We start from the raw sequence: 22,767 nt of genomic DNA, 5'->3' as shown, positions 1-22,767 counted from the left end.
GGATTGGTAATGTAGCATTTGTAATGTTGCATTTGTAATGTTACATTGGTAATGTAGCATTGACAATTATATAATGTAACATTGGTTGTGATGCTTCAACAAAAAATGGAGAATGAGAATCTTGTTTAATAGATGTCCAGTATGGGCAGGTTCGGCAATTAAAAACAGCAAACAACAACAAAACAACAACACGATAGGAGTACAAAATAGAGAAAATGGTCAGCAACTCACTAAATGTTAAGACGTAAATACATACTAAATGCATTAATTTAAAAAGTCCGATTAATCAAGACTGGGCAATGCAGCAAAAACAACGACAGAACAAACCCAGACCAGACCAAGATAACGCCACACAGCAACAGTCCCTCAATAGAATGGCACATTCACATTGAACTATCGATACTACACAGGTAATGATCAAAGTTACATATCACATGTTACAGTACTCTGCAGTACATGGCGATTCAATGCCTCAAAAAAACTCAAAAGGTGCCCTTAATTCTCATCTCAAACGATTCTTAGGTCGCCCCCAGTGTCAGCTGTCCCTGTGCGACCCAGAACCTGGTTCAGCAAGGAGGCATTAATCGGCCAGTAAGTGGGGGGGGGGGGGGGGATGATGTTCGCTGCTATGCATTTGTCATCTCAATTTGGGGAAATTCCGGATAATATTGGGGGGGGGGGGGGATTTGGATAAAATTTGGACCGTGACGCCGATACACGACGGCCTGAATGTAACCCGAAATATTATCCAGGGCGGCCGCTGGGATTGGAACTGCGAACCTCTGAAACAAAATACACCAGAGCAATACACATATTGTTTTAAGTAAACACTCTTTAGCCAGCAAGTTAGCGAGCCACACTTGTTTAAGTCTGCGTAGTATTTAGTAAATAAAAAATAAAAGTCTAAGTAATTTCCGCGCTCCAACGAGCATGATGCATTGCTGCACATCTCCTGTCGACAGGGCCTGCAGAGCCAGCGGGTGGGAATTCCTCACCGTGCTTCGCAACTTTTAAAGCGATAAATTCTCACGGAGACAGGATGCAAACACAAACTCAACACGTGTGTTAATGACACTGTCCAAAAAGTATTCAGTAATGATTAACACATTCCTGCGAAGGGAGCTGGTAGGAACGTTGGGTTGCTCGGTCAATGGCCAGGGTCAACGGCGGCGTGGTGTATTCCGCAAATATGCCCGACTTTGAGGGCGGGCACAAGCCGGCGTGAGTAGGTTAAACGTTGAGTTTTATAAGGACACCACGAGGTGACCAGCCCCTCCCCACCATCCCCTCCCCACCCAGCCCCACCCTCTCCACCCAGCTCCACCCCTCCCATTTCTGGATGCACGACGGACGGACGGACACAATAAATTCCCTGTAGGCTGGTGGAACCAGGAGGTTCCGACCAGTATTATGATCAACTTGTCACCGCACGGCATTCGCTCCTCACTCTCGTAAAGAGAGGACGACTCAGAGGCGGCAGGAGGAGGAACCACAGACGAGGGTAAAGAGGGCAACAACCACGCCGTCAGCCCGTGCCAGCAAGTGCCCAAGGTCTGCGGTTCTCTATATATTAGGATGTTACTTGACAAACTAATGGGTGTTTACATGTGGTGGGAAAGAAGCTGGAGAAAACCCACGAGTGCATGGGGGAAACGCTCTAGACCGGGGGTCGGCAAGCGAAATAACAAGAAGTGCCATTGGTTTGAAATTCGGTCAAACAAAACAAAAAAAAACCTCAATATTGTAAGAGCCGCAATGCATTGTGGATACGAGACGGTGCCTTAATAAATACGGTCACGAAACATTCCATGATGAGCCGCATGCGGCAGTTTGCCGACCCCAGCTCTATCCCATACAGACGACACAAGTGGGGTTTCCACATCTTGACTGGCGAGCCGGGGTTCATGGCACTTCCTCGGTGCCCACTATAAGGGAGTTCTAACAACATTTTGTGCGAACCTCTGACGGTGCTGGATAACGGGCAAGCATTGCCATCACCGCCCGGCTAATAGGCGATGTTTCGGGCAATGGTCCTTTTTCAGGGCAGAGGTGAACACGAGATGCCTGTACGAGCCGAGCACAATAATGGTGGGTTGGGGTGGTAATGGTCAAAAACCCCTTGCATTTCATAACAACACGTGACACAAACCCCGTCTTGCTAGTTAATCTTTCCTCTTCATCACAATTCACGGAAGTTCAACAAAAACAACTTTTTTTTGCAGTCATCTGGCTAATTTAGTCTTTGCAAACAAGCTGACGGAAGTTTACAAATTGAACCAGCTGATAATTTGTTGTGCTCTCTCCGGTTAGATAAGGCCTCTTAAATGTGAGTTTCACTTTAATTCTAGATTTGAAGCTTTCGTGACTTCAAGGCTTCATACTCTTAGGTTTTTTCGGTAAAGTCACATAGGTAAAAAATTATAATAATAACAATAGCTGTGACTTCTTGTCTCGTTGTCTGTTAAAAACTTTAACAGATAGGTGAAATTCCTCCCCGTATAGGGCATTAATTCTACATTTGAAGCTTTCGTGACTGCAAGGATTCATACTCTTAGGTTAGCTATTGTTATTATTTTTTGCCTACGTGACTTTACCGAAAAAACCTAAGAATATCAGTTTCACTTTGCTTAGATTCCACATGTAGGCTCTCGCGGCAGATATGATTCCCAATTGATTGTTGGTCATATCGCTGCGTGAGTAAATTACCAATATGTGACGTACACCCTCCTCCACCCGGCGCAGCCAAATAAAACTAAAATCTATCAACAATTGTGCCAATTTGTGAAACGTGTGCGAATTGCTCTCCAACACACCGTTGTACCGGAGTAATCATTATTTGGCACGTCTCTTCACGTGGAAACTTCACTTATTTGGCCGTGTCTGGTGGCGGAGGGTGTACGACACGCGTTGTTTTTTTTTACTCACGCGGCGACTGACTCAGCAATATATTACGATCTTGATTTGAAGCTTTCGTGACTGCAGGAATCCTTACTCTTTGGTTCTTTCGGTAAAGTCACGTAGGTAGAAAAATAAAACAAAATAAAAAATAATATATCACGACGTTTCGATCGCAACACAAGCGGTCGTCCTCAGACGACGCAAGCTCATTCATGCTCATCTTTCTCCCTAATCTCTCTCTCCCTAATCTCCCCCATTAACACAGCTGACGTGCTTGCGTCCGTGGATGGAATTCCTTTCCAGCTCAGACCCCGCTTGCTTGCCCATCGCCACATATATAACCTCTTGTTGTAACAGCTCTCTCGCTGGTTCAGCAGTTCCACTGCTGGATAATTTTTTCAGCCTGAGGACGACCGCTTGTGTTGCGATCAAAACGTCGTGATTTATTTTATTTTGTTTTTTTTTTCTACCTACGTGACTGAACCGAAAGAACCAAAGAATAGATTACGATTCAACGAGTTTATTTACTTAAATCAGCACATTCTTCGGCTCCACAGAACCTCATATTTCCATCTGTGCAACACCTCCCACGTCTGTTATTTTCTCACTACACCACCCAGCTGAGACAGAGACCCTCATCCACCACACATCCCGACTCGACCCGTGCAACTCTCTCCTCCACGGCCTCCCCATGATCAACAACTTCCTCGACAGACGACTCACCCACGCTCGTAAACGAGACCACATCGCACCAAAACTCCAATGATCCCAACCTTTCCACTGGATCCTAAGGTCAATTTCTATATCGCACGAACTGCTGTCTTCAATATTCTCTGTGCACTCTCCCCTGTCTCTCATCTCACTCTAATCTCCTCCACACACTCTCCTACTTATCTCCTCACTCTACTCTCCTCCACGCACCCCGTACTTCACCAAGGCGTTCTATTGAAGCTCCCCGGTCGATCTTCTCACCTCCGCTGCCCTTGCGTTCTGGAAATCCCTTCCCCGAGCCATCCGTGCTGTCGACCAGTGCCGGATTATCCTTAGTAGAAAAAGAAGCTACATATGCTCCGGGTCCCGCACGTTCAAGGGCCCCGCGCTAAATGCTTTCAAGCGATCAATTCCGGTTCAGTGATTCTGCACTTGCTCTATTGCTATAGTACCAAACTGCCTTCAGCTTTTATGAATGACTGGGTGTTTAACGTTCGCGATTTGTATATTACCTGGCTGTATAGAAAATGAAAAAATACAATTACTTTACTATGCAAGTAAAACATTTGCGATTTCATATTTTTTTATTTAGGACCCCTTAATAACATATGTTACAGGCCCCACACTAGCTTAATCCAGCACTGCTGTCGACTCCCTGCCCTTGATCAAGTCCAGACTCAGGACCTTCCGCGTCTCATCTGCCATCATCTGCCTGTGACTGCCTCTTTCTGTGTATTAAAAAAATATAACATTGCATCCTTTCCCCCGTGCCCATGTCCCACCATTTCAAACAGAGTCATGTGACGCGGTTTTAATTCAGGCCCCATATAAACACAACTTGTATTGCATGCCAACAGGGAAACGTCCCTCAGGTGTCTTATGTAAGCAGATACGTGTAGCAGAACTATACTCCGGAGTGCGTGATGATCACAAACACATTCACACGTCATGAAATGCAATGCACTTTATTTAACCATTTGAACACACTGCGATTTGATTTCTCCTCGGCGCGGAGGACACTAGGAGATCTCCGCCGATCAGATGCTGACGGTCGTAGTCACGTCTCATCATACGAGGCGTCACTCCTAAAGCTACGATTTCAATGATTAGGCCCGTGTGCGTACACAAATCAGGATCGCAGTACACGTTTTAATTCGTAGCGGTGGCTACATTTGAACAAATGATCATCTCAATGAACTTTAGATCGAAGACACTTACGAGATCGTGTAAACGAATAAAAACAACAACACGCTCACACGACAGGCCCGTGAATGCTGCGTCCCACAGCGTGAGGATAAGTTGACGTGTGTGCACGTTTGGACGTTTGGAAGCAACGGGGTTCGCTAGGATATAAGATAGGCATCGGGAAGATAAGGTAAACCAGGAGATCAGGTGATTTGGAGATATGGGGATGGCATGATGGTGGTAATGGAGCATTGTGGTGATTGAGTCGTAGGGATAAATAAGTCACGTAGAGAGAGCATCATTGAGACAGTGGCGTGATGGGGTTGGCATGATGCCCTCGCTCAGGACATGAAATGGAGCCCCCTGTCTTGATTTCTCTCCACATTGTAACCCGGCGCCTTGCCCTGCCTGGCCCTGTGGGCTCCGGTGCAGACATATGGACCGGAAAAACAGACACTAACAAACGACTTGGAATCTGAAATGAATAGTGCGTGAAGAAGCGAGGACAGGAGCGTATTTGGAACTAGACTGAGCGACAGGAAGAGGAACACATGGCTGAGAGAACGCAGCAGATATGCTGCTGCTGCGTTGGAAGATGACAGCACAGTCATTGGAGTGGGGGCGTGGAGAGGTCAGCTTCCAAGAGTGCTTCAGCGTCACACCACAGACTGACAGCGTCACACCGCAAGGCATTGACGTCACACCGCAGACTGTCAGCGTCACACCGCAAGGCATGGACGTCACACCGCAGAGCGTCGACGTCACACCGTGACGGGAAACATGGTCACGTGGGGCGTGGAGGGGGTAGGTAAAGACGTTGACGGTGACGAGGCGACATCCAGGGTTAGAGGTTCACGGGGAGCGAGTCGGGGCCAGGCTCTCAGGCTCCCGCTCGCACACGAAGCCGAGCGCCTCGCTGCAGCTGTAGTCATTCCAGTCGCCGTCGTATTTCATCCCCCCACAGTCCTCGCGCCCCTCCAGTGCGTGCGCCCAGTTGTCCGGCTGCCCCTCGTGCCAAAACCTTCACCGCAACGGGGGTTGGGGGTGGACGGGGTGGAGGGATGTGGGATCGTGTCGGGTCGAGAGAGAACATCGGGATTGGAAGGTGGTCAGTCATCCTTGGAAAACGGCCTTATCAGCTCACGTAAAAATCATTATCACGGGCAGCCAGGCGATTCATTTTATCCGAGTTTTGTTTGGGTCAAAGACCCGCAAAGATTATTTCCACCCCCAGCACACCACATCCAGTATGCCTCTCTCTATGGATGTGGCGACTAGTCACATGCCACCGACTGTCGTCTAGCAGCGGCCCAGGACAAACAAACAGAAATATTCAGTGAGAAATGAATCGCTGGCAGCAACGGTGTTGTTATTACTATAAGCATCAACATCACTTTCATCATTGCATTATCCGAATGACGCTGTCTTTCCGACAGCCATGTTCTTCACCTGAGGACGGCTGCTTGCGTTGTGGCCGAAACGTCGTAAGAATTGTATTTTATTATGTTTTATTTTTATTATTTTATTATTTCCCTTCTACGTGACTTTACCGAAAGAACCAAGAAGATGAATCCCTGCAGTCACGAAAGCTTTAAATGGAAATGTATCATTGCATTATGTTGCGTAGCAGTATGTTGCGTTGCATTGGTCTGCGCTAAATTGGGTTGCAAAGTATTGGGTTGTTAATATTTGTTAATATTTGTTAATATTTGCATGGTAACATTGCATAGTGTTGTCCTGTATTAAGTCGAATTGCAGCATCGGATTACGCAGCAATGCATTGCATCGCGTCGCATCGCGTAGCATTCTATCGAGTTGCACCGCATCGCATTGGGTTCCGCGCGTTGAATTCCAATGTGCCGCACTGCAATGCATTGCGCTGCGTTGCGTTGTGTTGAATTACGCCACATTGCATTTGGGCTACGCTCCATTGGGTCGCGGTGGTTTATTGCACTGTGGCTGCGTTGCATTGCGCTGGGTCGCGTTTGACTGAATTGTGTTGGCGCTGCCAATGAATTGTGTTTCCCGTACGTGGGCTCGGACACGGGAGATCCGTCCACCCATTCCCAGCGCCCCTCCACCACCGAGTCGTGCAGGCCCAGGTAATATGATCGGCGTTTCCCCACAAACGCTAGCCAGTCCTGCATGGAGGAGACACACACACACACATGGATATCAGAGGGAGAGAGAGAGACACACATACAGACATGGACATCAGAGACAGTAACACACACACACATGGCCATCACAGAGAGACACACACACATGAACCTCACAGACACACACATGAACATCACAGACACACACACATGAACACCACAGACACACACACATGAACATGACAGATACACACACATGAACATCACAGACACACACATGAACATCACAGACACACGTGAACACCACAGACACAGACACACACACACATGAACATCACAGAGACACACACACATGAACACCACAGAGACACACACACATGCACATCATAGAGACACACACATGAACATCAGAGACACACACACATGAACACCACAAAGACACACACACATGGACAGTTGGAGGATGCACTGCTGGTTACCCTTCCGCATACAAACCAGACTCAGTCCTGCATAGCTTTAAGATCGAATACAATCGGGCACATTGAGGTTATAATAATTTATAAGCAGTAATGCTGATTGCCAGGAGGGATGATTGCTAGAGAGGATTGCTGAGAGAAGGGATCATTTCTAGAAAGGGTGACTGTTGGAAGGGATTATTGCTAGAAGGAATGATTGCGAGATGAGATGATTGCTAGATGAGATGATTGCTAGAACAAATGATGATTGCTAGACGGGATCATTTCTAGCGGGGATGATTGCTAGACGGGATGGTTACTAGACGGGATGGTGATTGCTAGATGAGATGATTGCTAGACGGGATGATTTCTAGACGGGATGATTTCTATAAGGGATGATGATTGCTAGAATGGTTTATTGCTATAATGGATGATGATTGCTAGACGGGATGATTGCTAGAAGAATTTTGGCCGATGGACAAGACTGCTGACAATGACAGCACTCAAAGAGCATGACCACCACAGAACGATGAAATCAGTTTACGTTCAGGAGTGGGACGGATTGTGACACCACAGAACCATATACACACAGATATGTATGCGATGGTGATCGGGAGGGGAGGCCTTAATCCATTAATGAATTGATCATGGCTGAAGAAGATGACGATGATGATGATGGAGTTGAATAACCTTCTCCTCAATGGATGTGACGATGGCCAGGTATCCTCCGAGGTTCCGGCAGGTGGAATTTGCATCCGCCCACGATTTCCTCCTCAAAGTTAGCAGGTAGCAGTGACCCCCGAAGATTTTCCAGCGGTCAGGGCAGCTGAGTCCTGGGACAAAGCCACGGCAAACACACTCATCATACGCTGACTCACACATCATACACTCACTCACACTACCATTGACTCACTCACACAACAGACGCTGACTCACACATCATACACTCAGTCACTACCACTGACTCACACACTCATCATACGCTGACTCACACATCATACACTCACACTACCACTGACTCACTCACTCATCATACGCTGACTCGCATCATACACTCACTCACACTACCACTGACTCACTCACTCATCATATGCTGACTCACACATCATACACTCACTCACACTACCACTGACTCACTCACTCATCATACACTGGGAGTGTCATGCTGCCAGCTACGGCTGCAAGTTTGGTCGTACATGTTATGTATATCGTTTATTGTTAAATTTGAATCACAGTTCCTATGATTACTGTTGTTACATTGTTGTTACATTGTTTTTATAGCTTTATTTTGGTGATTTCGGAAACATATGGTTAAGCCATGTTACTTGCGGAAGTGCGGAGTTGGCCTGATAACTTTCATCTAAATTGTCTTATGGTTGTTATTGTTTGACTAGCACACAGCTTTGTAATAAGGTGTTTTTTTCTGAAATATTTGCTGGTTTATCCAAGATGTTTCTGTTGCGCGTCGTCGCTTTAAGATGTTTTCTGTTCATATTTTGTCTGTTGCGGTTGCACCCGACTCAAGAGCCGCATGGCGCGCAGGGCTACACCTAATAAATGAAACTTGAACACATTGTCTTGAGCTCGGACGATAAGTCAATTCGCTAAACAAATCCTTCCATGGCAGTGTTTTTCGCTAATTTTCAGAGGGGAGGGGGGCACGTTCGCTGATAAGACGTCAATATGAGGGCAACCACACATTTTAAACAATTGGGTTTGACATCGCGATGACAAACCAACCGGTAATGGATATCCATTGTAATTGATAGGTATACATTAACCGCCTGGCCTTCGCTCCTGATTGGCCCACAAGTGATGACATCACATTTACTGCCTCTATGCAAGACCGAGAGAGGAGGATTTCTCTATAACTCTGGGTGTTGCCTTATGATGCTCGCTGTAATTACTGGCGAAACGTCGTATTCGAATTGTAAATGTTGTAGTGGGCTTATTCTCCAACACACCGGTATACAGTATCCTGTACTAGTGTAGTGACGGTACGCGCTGACAAGGGGGGATCGTGTGAGAGCGCGTCGGGTGTGGCTACATCGCGTGGTATAGTGGTGACGCGCGCTGACAGTGATGGATCGTGTGGCAGCGCGTGGTGAGTGGTTGTGTGCGCTGACACAAGCTGGGAAAAGGGATCGTGTGGCAGCGCGTGGTGATTGGTCAACTAGGGCTCACATCGAGGTCCGCATAGGCTCCGTCTCCCCAGGGGCGGAGGACTATAAAAGGCGATGCGCACGGACGCTGGGGGAGTTTGTAACCAGTGAAGATCGAAGACGGAGTCGGAAGAGATAGGGCCCTGAGACCCCTAGCCCCGCTGTCCTTGTAAGGGCCGGGACCCTGTGTGGCTCAGAGGCGAGACCGTGGGACCCGCGGCCTGACGTCCTTGTGAGGGCGAGGCTGTGGGACCCAGTGGTCGTGACTCATACCCCAGCCGGGGTGGGTTCCCTGGAAGCTACGGGGCGGGAGAGCCCGTGTGTGTGTAGCCGGGGGAACCGCGTAGCGTAGGCTGCAGTTGGCCACACGTGTTAGTGGAGTGAAGTTGGTGTTAATAAAAGTGTGCTACCCGTCAAGTTGTCTCCCGCCGTAATTCCTACATTACACTAGTAACGAATTGGCCACGTTTTGTTAACGTGACAAACCTTACTAATTGACTGTGTCGGGTGGTGGCGGGTTTAACGGAACATTTATATATTAAAGCGCTCTAATATTAGTTGCGAAAGCCTACTACGTGTTCAGCTGACGATGGCGGTGTTTTCACTATTTGTGTGCTGTCGGGGGCTGCACTAAACAATTCTAGATTTGAAGCTTTCGTGACTGCAACGAATCATACTCTTAGGTTTTTTTCGGTAAAGTCACGTAGGTAAAAAATAAAATTAAAATTAATAAAAGTAATAATAGAAATAAATGTAAAATAATAAATCACAAAATAATAAATCATCAAAAATTATTATTTTATTTCTATTATTACTTTTATTAACTTTAATTTTATTTTGCACTAAACAAGGCCACCAGGGGCCGCTAGTGGCCCACGGGCCTTGCAATGAAGAACGCCGCTCCATGATCTTGCCTCTCTCATTCTCTTACTCTGTCTCATCCCGTCCTCTACGCCAGCGGTCCCCGCATCACATGCGGAGAGAGCGACTTGTACGGACACAGCAGCAGCAGCAGATGACAAACACATTCTGACTCAAATAAACAACATGGGCGGTGGAATAAATGTGCGTCTATAATCAAGATTCAAATCAAGATTGCTTCTATATAGTTTATTTCTCCCCTCGGGTATTCTTTAACAAAACAATTTTGACTGTTGTATATGTTGTTGTCACCAAGACCCATTTCCTGACGTATTTACGAAATTATCTTTACGTCAAATTACGTTTAAGATGTTTTTTTTTTTAACGGCAGCCCGCAATGGGTGCAGCCAAAGAGCGGCAAGGGTCAAGCTAAACCTGTCAATCCCTTATCAGTGACTATCTTATTACAGACCAATTCAGACCTTATTGTTGACCCCGTGCCCTTATAAATCTGAACGTTCATCCTACAGAGTCCCATTACAAGGGAGAAACAAACAAATTGACAAAACACATTCCTGCGGAGGGAGCTCGTAGGAACGTTGGGTTGCTCGGTCAATGGCCAGGGTCAACGGCGGCGTGGTGTATTCCGCAAATATGCCCGACTGTGAGGGCGGGCACAAGCCGGCGTGAGTAGGTTAAACGTTGAGTTTTATAAGGGCACCATGGGGTGACCAGCCCCTCCCAACCCAGCCCCCTCCTCACCCAGCCCCACCTCTCCCACCTCCCACCCAGCCCCACCCTCCCCACCCAGCCCCTCCCAGCCCCTCCCCACCCAGCCCCTCCCCACCCTCCCCTCCCCACCCAGGCCCTCCCTCCCCACCCAGCCCCTCCCTGCACGACGGACGGACACAATAATCCCCTGTGGGCTGGTGGAACCAGGAGGTTCCTACCAGTAAAAAAATGTTGCCTGTATTCAAAACGGCTGTACGCCGTATGGACCTGAAGACTCAGTTTCCCTGTACAAGAATACGGGGTAAACCGCGTGGGTTGACAGCTGTGGGGTGAAGCTAAAGAGCTGCACACGACTCCGACGACCTGGCATAGCCCAAGAACCCACGCCACATGATATCCACTTGTTTGTTGGCTCCAACTGAGCCCGGGGAAAAACTTAGCTGCGTTGCGTTTTTGTTGTTGTTGCTAACAGCTATGTCACGTGCCGTCTACGCCAGTCGACCAGCGACCTGCATGGAAAATATTTTCCACATCCGGCACACGACGTCCAGTATACCTCTCGCAATGGAGATGGCAGTCACAACAACAACAACAAAACTTAGCAAACATCTCAGAGCACAGAGGGTTTTTTGTTGTTATTAAAGCTTAGGGGACACACTCCCACTTACGGCAGCTGTCCCTATGCGGCACAAAGTTGAGACAGACACCAGCCTTAAAGTGGGCATTTGACTGCCCGCTTACTGTTGCTGCTTCCCAGTTATTTGCAACAACGACGACAAAAAAACGAATCATTAACATTCTGTCACGTGCCACATACCCCCAGTCTATCGGCAAACCCCACACTGTTTTGAGAGAAACGAAGCAATACACCCACCCCGCCACAGGGCAACACCTCACCTGGCGCCAGGCTTGCACTCATGTTCTGCAGAAGGGGATTCTCCATCATCCCTGGCCCCAGTGGTACCAGCGGTGGCCCCTGTGGTGACCCCTGAGAGCCGGGGAGGCCGGGGGGCCCCATTGGCCCCACTGGCCCCTGCTCGCCGGGTTTCCCCGGAGGGCCGGGCGGCCCGGGTTTACCTGGGACCCCCACGGACCCCTGCTTGCCCGGCCGGCCCATCTGGCCCCGTAGTCCCATTTGCCCCCCTGGGCCCGAGAGACCTGTGGGTCCCTGTGGACCGGGAAATCCGACCGCGCCGCGTTCCCCAATGTCCCCCTTGGGTCCAGCTGGTCCCACGACCCCAGGGAACCCCATCTGACCACGTGGTCCGGGCATCCCTGGCGGTCCTGTGAAGGGTTGATAATGGTCAAGGATTAGTCACGTGATTCGTTAATATTCCTTCAATTTATTCCACCGTGCTTTTGTTTACATTTGTTAGGACAATATATATATTCTCACATTGCTGCAATAACTTGGGCCGAAGCGGATATATCTCCCCAGTGCCCGGGGCAAATCACAACCGACGCCTTTAAACTAAACCGGAAGAATTATACTGGTACCGTGACGTTGAAGCGCGGCCTTCCCCCCAAAGTGCGGGGCCCGGGGCCATCCCCCCGACTCGCCATACTCTGGGCACGGCTCTGTTTCCCCCTGTCTGACTCCCCTTCCAACAACTACGTTCGTACTTGATCCAAGCGGCCTACGCACGTGTATTTTCTCCAGACACTCCAGTTTCCTCCTCCTGCACTTCATGAATGGAATTGGCCAAACCTCCTAGTGCAGTATCCTCGTGAAAAGGAGCCTCGGTGAAGCTTCCCTCCGTAAAAGATCACGAGTATTATTATCATTGTCACCACTGTGATTGTCTCCATCTCTACGATGACAACAACAACATCGAGTCAACAGCGCAGGGGCCACCACGCGTCCCACTCGGAGAACAAGCCCGCGCTGCGGCTACGGAGCGAGTCAATCCCGCATCGTCACCCTGCCGGGCTCGTCTCCGGACCCACACAGATAACACTCTGCTGGGAGACAATTATCCTCGACTGCGAAGGATTGGAGCAGAAGAAGAGGGAGGAGTATCGATTTCAGCTACAAAACAGCCGTTACCGCCTCTAAATAAAACTGAAACCTCTCGCCGGACCTAAACTTTCCTCTACTCGATGAGACCTCATTTACCAGTGGCAAAATATAGTAATAGGTTTTTACCCTTTCAACTGGTACAAAACTGACACCTTTATCCAAGGCATCATGTTTGCAATAACTGCTTGTGTTGTGGTTATTGCAAACATGATGCCTTGTATAAAGGTGTCGGTTTTGTACCAGTCGAAAGGGTAAAAACCTATTACTAAACTTTCCTGTTCAATTTTCTGCTCCATCTCGGACTTCTGACTCTACGGGTGGTGTGGGGGGGTGGAGCGCCATCCCGTGTGCGTCATCACGCACCTGGGATCAAGGTGAGGTTGCGCACCACCTCGCCGTGCCGCACGCCGCTCAGCGCCACGTCGCGCAGCGCTCGGCTCGCGTTCTCCGCCGCCTGGCGCGCCCGCAGCGCCACCTCCTCCAGGCGCGTCCTCAGCTCGTCCACGCTCGAGCCCAGCTGCTCCACGTGCGTGCCCAGGCGCACCTCCTGGTCGCGCGCCGCTTTCTCCCTCGCCTCCCTCTCCTCCCTCTCTGTGCCCTCCCTCGCCTCCCTCTCGTCCCTGTCGCGTCGCTCGCGCCCCTCGCGTTCCTCGCGCTCGAGCGTGGCGCGCGCGTCGCCGGCGTCGGCGCGCGCCTTCCCCGCCAGCGACTCCGTCTCGAGGTCGCCGACGCGAACCCGGAGCGCCTCCGTCGCGTTCTCCTGCCGCTCCGCGCGATCCGCCAGCTCCGCCTGCTGCTGCTGCTGCAGCTGCTTCACGTCCGACAGCAGCTGCTGCAGCCGCTGCGTCAGCTGCTGCGTCAGCTGCTCCTGCAGCTGCTGGTGCTGTAACTGTTGCTGCTCCTGCTGCTGCTGCTGAAGCTTCTGCTGCTGCTCCTGCTGCTGTTGCTGCTGCTGTTGCTGTAGCTGCTGCTGCTGTTGCATCTGCTGCTGCAGCTGCTGCAGCTGTTGCTGCGTTTGCTGCAGAAGGGAGTTCTCCAGCTCCCCGATGCGCGTGTCCAAGGAGTGCACGGCGAGGCGATTGTTAGAGACCAGGCCTTCCAACGCCGCATGCCGCGAGGACATGTGCTCCTCTGTGCGCCGGCAGGACGAGCGGGTGAACGAGCGGGTGAACAGGGAGTCAACAGGCCCGTAAACAGATGGGTGAACAAGTGGGTGAATGAGCAGGTGAACCACTGTAATAATATCTCGGGATGAGCAGTTATATCAACGGGACCTTTTTTTTGCCAGTGTCAAATTTATCAAAAAATAAGAATAGGCTTTCCTCTTTAAGGCAATAAAACAAATACCAAATAGATACATATTGCAAGGCGTCAAGGGAGAAGGTTTTGTGTATATGTATACGTTGCGTATGTGCTGTGTATGCGTTGCGTATGTATTGCGTATGTGTCGTATATGGGTTGTGTATGTCTGTATATGCATTTCTATATGGTGTGTATACGTTAGGAATGTGTTGTGTATGTATTGTGCATACGTTGCATATGCATTTTGTATTATTGTTGATGTGTTGTGTATATGTTTGTGTATGCATGTGTGTTGTGTTTGCGTTGTGTATGCATTGTGTATGCGTTGCATGTGTATTGTGTATGCGTTGTGTATGCGCTGCATGTGTGTTGTGTATGCGTTGTGTATGCGTTGCATGTGTATTGTGTATGCGGTGTGTATGCGTTGTGTATGCGGTGCATGTGTATTGTGTATGCGTTGTGTATGCGCTGCATGTGTGTTGTGTATGCGTTGTGTATGCGTTGCATGTGTATTGTGTATGCGGTGTGTATGCGTTGTGTATGCGGTGCATATGTATTGTGTATGCGTTGCATCACCGATGCTCTTCACGTGTGAATCCACGTCGCTCAGCTGATTCTCCCGCTTCGTCTGCTCCTCGCTGACGTCACTCGCCACGAAGCCAATCATCTGCAGCACTGGGGTGGTTAAAATGGATCACCATCATCATCAATCAGCCACGATCAATCCACTGCTGGATGAAGACATCCCCAAGCCGTAGTCATCTTCGCACGGTCGTGTGATGTAACAATCCATCTCGCACGCCGGTTCATTTTGTGGTTCCGGAGCGTGATTTTTTCCCCTCCACCTTTGGCTGCTACTCCGCAGTTAGTCTCGACCACCTCCTTCCTCCCTTTTGATCTCTTCCATCATTCTAAGCGTGCAACTCCCCGCGCTTATTTTGCACGCTTTCCCCTAGAAGGATGCCCCCCCCCCCCCCCAATGATCCGATCGAAATCCCTAATTTCGATCGGATCATTGGCGTTTATTAATAATACATCGGCATTTTGCGACCCCCACTGCCACTGTGTAGCATATTATTGCATGCCAGGGACTATATAAGATGATAGGACAATAGTCTGAGTCTATAATTGGCATTAGGTAACGGCAAAGCGGTTATAAGTGACTCACAGAATTGTGCGCAGTTGCGTCTACAGCACACGACTTCCCTGAAGGCATTCACCTTCAGCGAGCGCGATGCCGATCACACAGCGCGGTTCGAATTCGACAACTCGATCGATGGCTGCGCCATCGCCGCACACGCGTCGAATAAGAAGCCAGGGACAAGTCCTTACTTACGAACAACTCTATGGGGACCTCATTTGCCAGTAAAAATATGATAATTGGTTCTTTACCCTTCTATCTGGCAACAAAACTGACACCTTTTTGCAAGGAGTCATGTTTGCATAGACCGCAATACCTGCAGTCATAATACAAACAAAAGAACATAACTCTGATAATGTGCATTGTCAGAGTTATGTTCTTTTGTTTGTATTATGACTGCAGGTATTGCGGTCTATGCAAACATGACTCCTTGCAAAAAGGTGTCAGTTTTGTTGCCAGATAGAAGGGTAAAGAACCAATTACGAACAACTCCTTACTTACTAACAACTCCTATCCTTTTTCATTTCTGGAGGGGTTGCCCCCCCCTACCTGATCCTGGTTCCGCCATTAGTCACGTGGCTCTGCGGCTACGTGGGCTCACGTCCACTCGCGTACAACATCGACATGCCCGCGTGTCTAATGCAACTACTTTATCATCTCCCCTGTGTATCCGCTGCACCGAACTGCGTTAAAGCATCCGCCGAACACAATAAGCAGGAGCCCGATACAGAGCACCAACCTTGACGTCGGGGGGAAGGAGGAGGAGGAGGGGGAGGTACAAAAACTCCACGGATACAAATCCCAAACTCCGGCGTGCTCCAGAACTTCGAGGAGGTAGGAGGCTGGGATCACTGCCTCCACCGAGTTGGGACCGCGAGCGGGATGTTATCGACTTTTACGTGTGGAGGTGAATGTCGTGGAAAGAAGAACTAAAGTAGAGGGTGCGGGGGGGCAGGGAAGAAGGTGGGGGCTAATATGGCTCAGCATCCCACGACATTTTTGACCAATTTGAATGGGGGCTAGAATCGCACCGGCCACATCGCTGCCCACGATGGCGACGACGATGGCACCGCTCAGAGCCAGGAGAATCAGCACGGTGAGACGGAGGGGACACCCGGGGCAGACGCGGCCTCCTGAAGACAAGTGCTCGGTGGCACGCTCCGAGATGCCTGTCGGGGAAAACACGAGGACACACACGGGGACACGGAGACGACACGGAGACAGGGGGACTCTGAGACGTGGAGACACGGCGGACACGGAGGCACATGAGACATGGAGACAGGGAAACATAAAAGACAGGGAAACTCTGAGACATGGAGACACGGAGACACGGAGACACTGAGACACTGAGAAGTGGAGATACTGAGACACGGAGACATGGAGGCACCGAGACACGGAGACAGGGAAACTCTGAGACATGGAGACACATGAGACATGGAGACACCTGAGACACGGAGACACGGAGACACTGAGAAGTGGAGATACTGAGACACGGAGATACTGAGACACGGAGATATACTGAGACACGGAGACATGGAGACACGGAGATACTGGAACATAGAGACACGAATAAATGGAGACAGAGAGAGGCTGAGACACGGAGACCCTTGTCTCATTTCTCCCCCTCCTCCCTCTTCGTAGCCCCGCGCTTGGGCTCCTCCAGCCCCTGTGCAGCTGCACCGCCTGCACACTCGGCAGCTACTCCACTGACTAGAGCTTGATTTGGTGCAAGTCGTACGATAGTGTAAACATTCGCTGCTTCATTGAACTCATAGAAAAGCAGAGCAGATTAATTAAACATAATAACTCGGGTTTTTTTAACTCTCACACAGAGAACACATTTCGATGTTTCAAGTGACTGCCCTTCTTCAGAAAACAATCTGTCGTAGGTGCTCACTAACAGCACTTGCCCCAACAACCTGCACTGCGACATGGGAGGACATTTGCATTTGTGTGCATGTATGTGTCATGCGTGCACACAAAGCTGCAGTTTCCTACCCACGTGTAAACACTCATTATTGATTGGCCAATAACCCCTTCGTATATCGAGGACCGCAGAGCTTGGGAAATTGTTGGCGTCGGCTAATCGCGTGGCTGCTGTCTTCCCGCTCGTCTTGCGGTTCCTCCGCTGAGCGCCTCTGAGTCGTTCTCTCTCTTCCGAGAGCGATGAGCAAAAAAAAGCGTGCGGTGGCGACGGTGTTACGAGTTGAAATTGTTATTATTACGATTACAACTAGATGACTCCATTTCCGTAAACACAACTCCAGTCCCCAGCGTAATGGGCGTCGAACCTCAGCACCGTGACTCACCGAATTGGTTGTAGGCGAAGGCTTTGGTGTCGGACTCCTCCATGGAGCTCTCTCCTCCTGCGAGAGGTCAGGGTTAACAACACATGAGAATGTTAATGACAATAACAATTTCGAATCACAACTGGCCACACAGCATGCACGCACTTTCAAAGGGAGATACCGACAGACAAGCGCGAGGAGGAACCACGGACGAGCGGGAAGGCAGCCACGCGGTGAGCCAAAGCCAACAATTTCCCAAGCTCTGCGGTCCTCGATATATTAAGATATTATCGGCCAATGAATGACGAGTGTTTGCATGCGGGAGGAAACCGGAGCACCTGGAGAAAACCCACGCCTTGTGCGAGGGGGTAACCCTCGATCCCGTACAGATGGAACACATTTGCTTGTTGCTGTGCCGCCTTCTCCTGGCGAGCCAGGGGTACGGGCACCTCCTCGGCATCCACGGGAAGGGAGTTTCGCAACATTTTTCGTGGTGAACCACCAACCCTCGCTGCCTCCAAAGCGCCGGATTACAGCCCACGTGCGCCAAGCGGAGCGGCCTCGTCCAGGTCACTCCGTCTCACTGCTCAGACGAGCAATGGGGGCGGCGAGCCACTGGCGTAGCTTCTATCGAGTGTGCAGGCGGTGCAACTGCGCGATCGGTAGAGGTGCAACACGCGTGCAGGCAAACACGCATAGAGAGACACAACAACAACAACAACAACCGCCGTTCTGCACTAAGTTGCGGTGACGTCACAACGACGCATGGGTGGGTAGCCAACGGCACGCGCGACCGCCTTTGTCTCCCCATTGCAGGTCGCTCCTGAAAAAGAGCTTTATAGCTCGGTGGGCCTTACGTGGTCAAATAAAAATTGCACGTTTAATATTAAAAACACTTCTTCCTTGGCCAGAAGGCAGCACAGCAAGTTGGCTAATCACCATCTGTTACCATCCATACGGGTGGGGGTAGAGTGTTGCCCTCTCGCGCGCGCGGTCTTAAAACTACTCGTCATGATTCCTGTAGCTTCTGTGCATTCTGCTGAACTTCTTTCGCACCGTGCGTGGCCAAACCGCTCTAATCGGGAGGCGCGCGGGCGGTGGGTGGGTTGGTCAGTGGCGCATTGAGAAGGACAACAAACTCGCGCGCAGAGAAGGCGATTGAGTCGACCTCAACGGGTGCCTCGCTGATGGTGTGCTCTGAGCGGCCGCCGATGCCGTTCGCGGCGCAGTGCGCTCACCGCTGCGCCACCGCTCCCCACGCGGCACGCGCGCAGCCCTTACCGGACATCTCGCGTCGGGGGGTTGGCGACGCAGGCGAGGGAAGCGGCACCTTCGGGAGTCAAATAACAAAATGAGAAATTTTAAATCATTCGATCGGCTGGGTGTTTTTTTTCCTCCCCAAACGCTTTCCCGGCGTTCGAGCAACCGGCCCGCGACCAGAGTGGTGAAGTATGGTGAAACAAAGCCCATGAACGACTACACCATCTCAGCTCGATTGCGCGCCATGAGCGAATGATATCTCAAGCAGTCTCGGGCACACCTCTCCCCCAACCCCCCTCTCTCTCTCTCTCTCACTAAGCCGTACCATAGGTCACCAGTGTGGTGAAGAATAGCTCCATCCAGTGGGGGGGAAGGGGGGTTATGTGCGTCTTATAATTCGCAGAATGCTGTAGTTGTTGATATCCATTGACTTCTCACGTGAACGAATCAATCACGCGACGTACCAAATTGTAATTCACGTGAATAGTGTAACTACATTTCCCAGGTAAGGCCCACTGAGCTAAGTAGCTCTTTTTCAGAAGCGGCCTGGCCACAGATGACAGCTCAACGAAGTGGCTTATCATCAAGTGGACATTTACAGCAGACGAATACTCTAAACGCACGTTTATTTTAAATGTGGAGGGGAAAACCGGAGGACACCGAGAGAATGTCACACGACTACGAGGAGAGAGAGAGACACGCAAACTCCACATATACAACAGGCGTCAGGGTCGGCATCGAACCAACGATCTCCTGCATACCAGGCGAGGTAGTTTACAAGTTGTGATTTGACCACGATTCAACTTTCACAACAACATTGACCGCCTTTTGCAAACTAACCGCAGCTCTTGTGCCAGGCTAGGTGCACTTTGAGTATACGTAACACGTGAAGTGTCTAGCTTGCTGGTAGGGGGTCACGGAACAGATCCCCTTCTCTGCCTCGCCCCAGATGTTATTGGAGGTTACAAAAGAAGTTTAACTCGTAGCAAACTTTCGCGACCATCCATGATACAGGTTTCTTTTTTACGTTAGATCACGTAAATTTAAATGGGTCGTTAAACCCGCCACCACCCGACACAGCCAATTAGTAAGGGTTGTCACGTCAACGGAACATGCCAATTGGTTACTAGTACAGCACGCCGGTGTGTTGGAGAGCAAATCCACAACATTTACAATCTGAGTACAACTTTGGCAAATCTGGCTGCCCACCTGATGAAGCTGGTTGTAATTACTGGCGAAACGTCGTACACAGATTGTAAATGTTGTGGATTTCCTCTCCAACACACCGGTGTTGCTGTACTAGTTCTGTTTACGTGACAAACCTTACTCAATTGGCTGTGTCGGGTGGTGGCGGGATTAACGACGCATTTATATTTACGCGATCTAACCAAAAACAAATATTATGTACTATATAAGTGTCCGAGGTGACTGCTACAACAGATGCACCACCTTCACTACTCTTTCCGTGCCACCTTCGCTGTGATTTTATCCGCCCGTCGCTCCGCCCTCGTTGTTGTGAGCGTTGATCCTCGGTCTCCCGGTGATTCTGGAGGGCGACACACACACGCACACACGCACACACGCACACACATGCACACACACACACGCACACAGACAGGCGCACACACGCGCACACGCACACACGCACACACACACGCACACACACACACGCACACAGACAGGCGCACACACCCACACGCACGCACACACACACGCACGCACACAAACACACGCACACACACACGCACACACGCACGCACGCACGCACACACGCACGCACACACACACACATACGCACACACACGCGCGCAAAGACGAAGGTCCACCGTATAGGCTTAACTGACTTTTTGGGCAAGTGCTGTTAGCGAGCACCTATGAAGGCCGCAACGGCACACACACATAAACACATTTACATTAAAATACATTATCTGTTTTACAACTATACACTGTCTGCCCCCCGCCCCCCCATGCTCTCCCTACGAGACATATGTGACTCTCCTGGACATTTGTAAAAAATCTATATAAAAGAGCTTCATAGCTGATTCCGATGTATGTGCGTGTAACTTTGTCTACCCATCGCTAAGCGAGTTAAAGAGGTCACCTGGAGCTTGCTGTGTGATCACACGCGCCCTCCTGTGCGCGTGTGTGTGGTGTTCGGGGGTGGTAATCGTGGGGATTAGATGAAGTTGGAGTCGGGGGGTGGCGGAGTTGGAGTCGGGGGGGGGGAGGGTACGGGGTTGCACGTTTTCCTGTTTTTTTCGGAAGTTCTACCGCTGACCACCCCCCCCCCCCCCGTTCTCGTCCCTTGACCCACAACGATAACCAACACCGGCAGATTCCCCATCCTCATCCCTGCACCCCCCTCCACCCACCGCGACAAACTCTCCCCGTGCCCCACGCGAGCACGTGAGAGTCGCGTGGCTCCCACTTCCAGTGTGGCACAGAGTTCTTATAGATCGGTGGTTCTTAAACCTTGACTGCAGTCTTGCACCCCCTTTGTTTCTCAATCGTAAAAAAAATACACGTACAAGAATGTTAATGAATGCACAGGGTTTGATGAAGCAAAGTATGTTGTAACTTACGTGCACGCGCTTATTTTGTCTTTTCGATTATTTACCTTCTAAAAAGAAAAAAGATCTGGCCACGTCTCGTACCCCCAGAAAGGGCATCTTGCACCCCCAGGGCGTGCGCGCACCCCAGGTGAAGAAGAACCACGGGTTGAGAGCAACGCCGAGTGAACAAAAGCTGACTACCGTATTGTCACTGCAAAGAGGGTAACTCGCGGCGTGAGGGCAGGGGTTGACCAAAGCTACGAGTTGGGGCCCCCTTGACAACCGCCACGAGATACGATTCTCAACAACAGTGTAAAAGAACAAAACGCTTGTTCAATTATGTGATTCGGCAAGAGGAGCCGAGGTGCGACCGTGCGAGACAAATCAAATATTGAGGCTCCACCTGACCAATTGCCGCACCCCCTGAGCGGATAATGTCGTCACCACGCCACTGACACTACTGTCATTATATTCTTGGTTCTTTCGGTAAAGTCACGTGGAAGGGAAATAATAAAATAATATAAATATAAAACAATAAAAATTCTCACGACGTTTTTTTTTATTGTCTTGCTGTGGATTTCACATCTGATGATGATTGCTTGTGTTACAGTCGAAACGTCTTGAGAATTTGTATTGTTTTATATTGATATTATTTTATTATTTCCCTTCTACGTGACTTTACCGAAAGAACCAAGAATATGAATCCCTGCACTCACAAAAGCTTTAAATCAAAACTACTGTAATTGTTAATGATGCTCGTTATTCACCGGCATATAACCAAATCACGCGTAATGCTAAAAAGGGGTTGATCTTGGCTAGTACTTGGATGGGCGACCTGAATGCGCTCGAGATCGGTAGTATCGCAGTAAGTAGTACGCGTTGCCCATCAGCACATCGAACTTCCAGATCAATAGCCTACAGCTGCAATTGATTGAAGCTGAAATCGCTTCAGCGGTTTAAACTCTTCGGTGATTCATCAGCAGGGTGCGGCCTGTTTAACAAATGCCACTGGGGGTTCCCTCGTCATGCTATAAGCAATAGTCATCAGTAAGGTAGTAAAGCAAGGTTGGACAGCAACTTGATACAGCATGTATTATTATT

At 49.8% G+C, this 22,767-nt stretch overlaps 1 protein-coding gene across 1 annotated transcript; it reads right to left on the bottom strand.

Annotated features, from left to right (window-relative positions):
- Positions 1-4,558: 4,558 nt before the first annotated feature.
- On the bottom strand, positions 4,559-21,252 carry LOC133352871 (collectin-12-like). The gene is made up of 11 exons (XM_061568851.1): positions 21,216-21,252; positions 20,587-20,660; positions 19,136-19,184; positions 17,876-17,932; positions 16,598-16,735; positions 15,002-15,100; positions 13,487-14,254; positions 12,001-12,387; positions 8,039-8,181; positions 6,826-6,935; positions 4,559-5,815 (listed from the first exon to the last, which is right to left on the bottom strand). Exons 3-11 carry the CDS (start codon positions 19,140-19,142, stop codon positions 5,647-5,649), a joined length of 1,878 nt encoding a protein of 625 aa, XP_061424835.1. The 5' UTR covers positions 19,143-19,184; positions 20,587-20,660; positions 21,216-21,252; the 3' UTR covers positions 4,559-5,646.
- Between the last annotated feature and the right edge of the window lie 1,515 nt (positions 21,253-22,767).

The sequence above is a fragment of the Lethenteron reissneri genome, chromosome 42, assembly GCF_015708825.2.
Source record: "Lethenteron reissneri isolate LAM-NWPU_2019-01 chromosome 42, ASM1570882v1, whole genome shotgun sequence".
Classification (NCBI taxonomy): Eukaryota; Metazoa; Chordata; class Hyperoartia; order Petromyzontiformes; family Petromyzontidae; genus Lethenteron; species Lethenteron reissneri.
The sequence above is the reverse complement of the archived record's forward strand: the minus strand, read 5'-3'. Positions and strand labels throughout refer to the sequence as shown.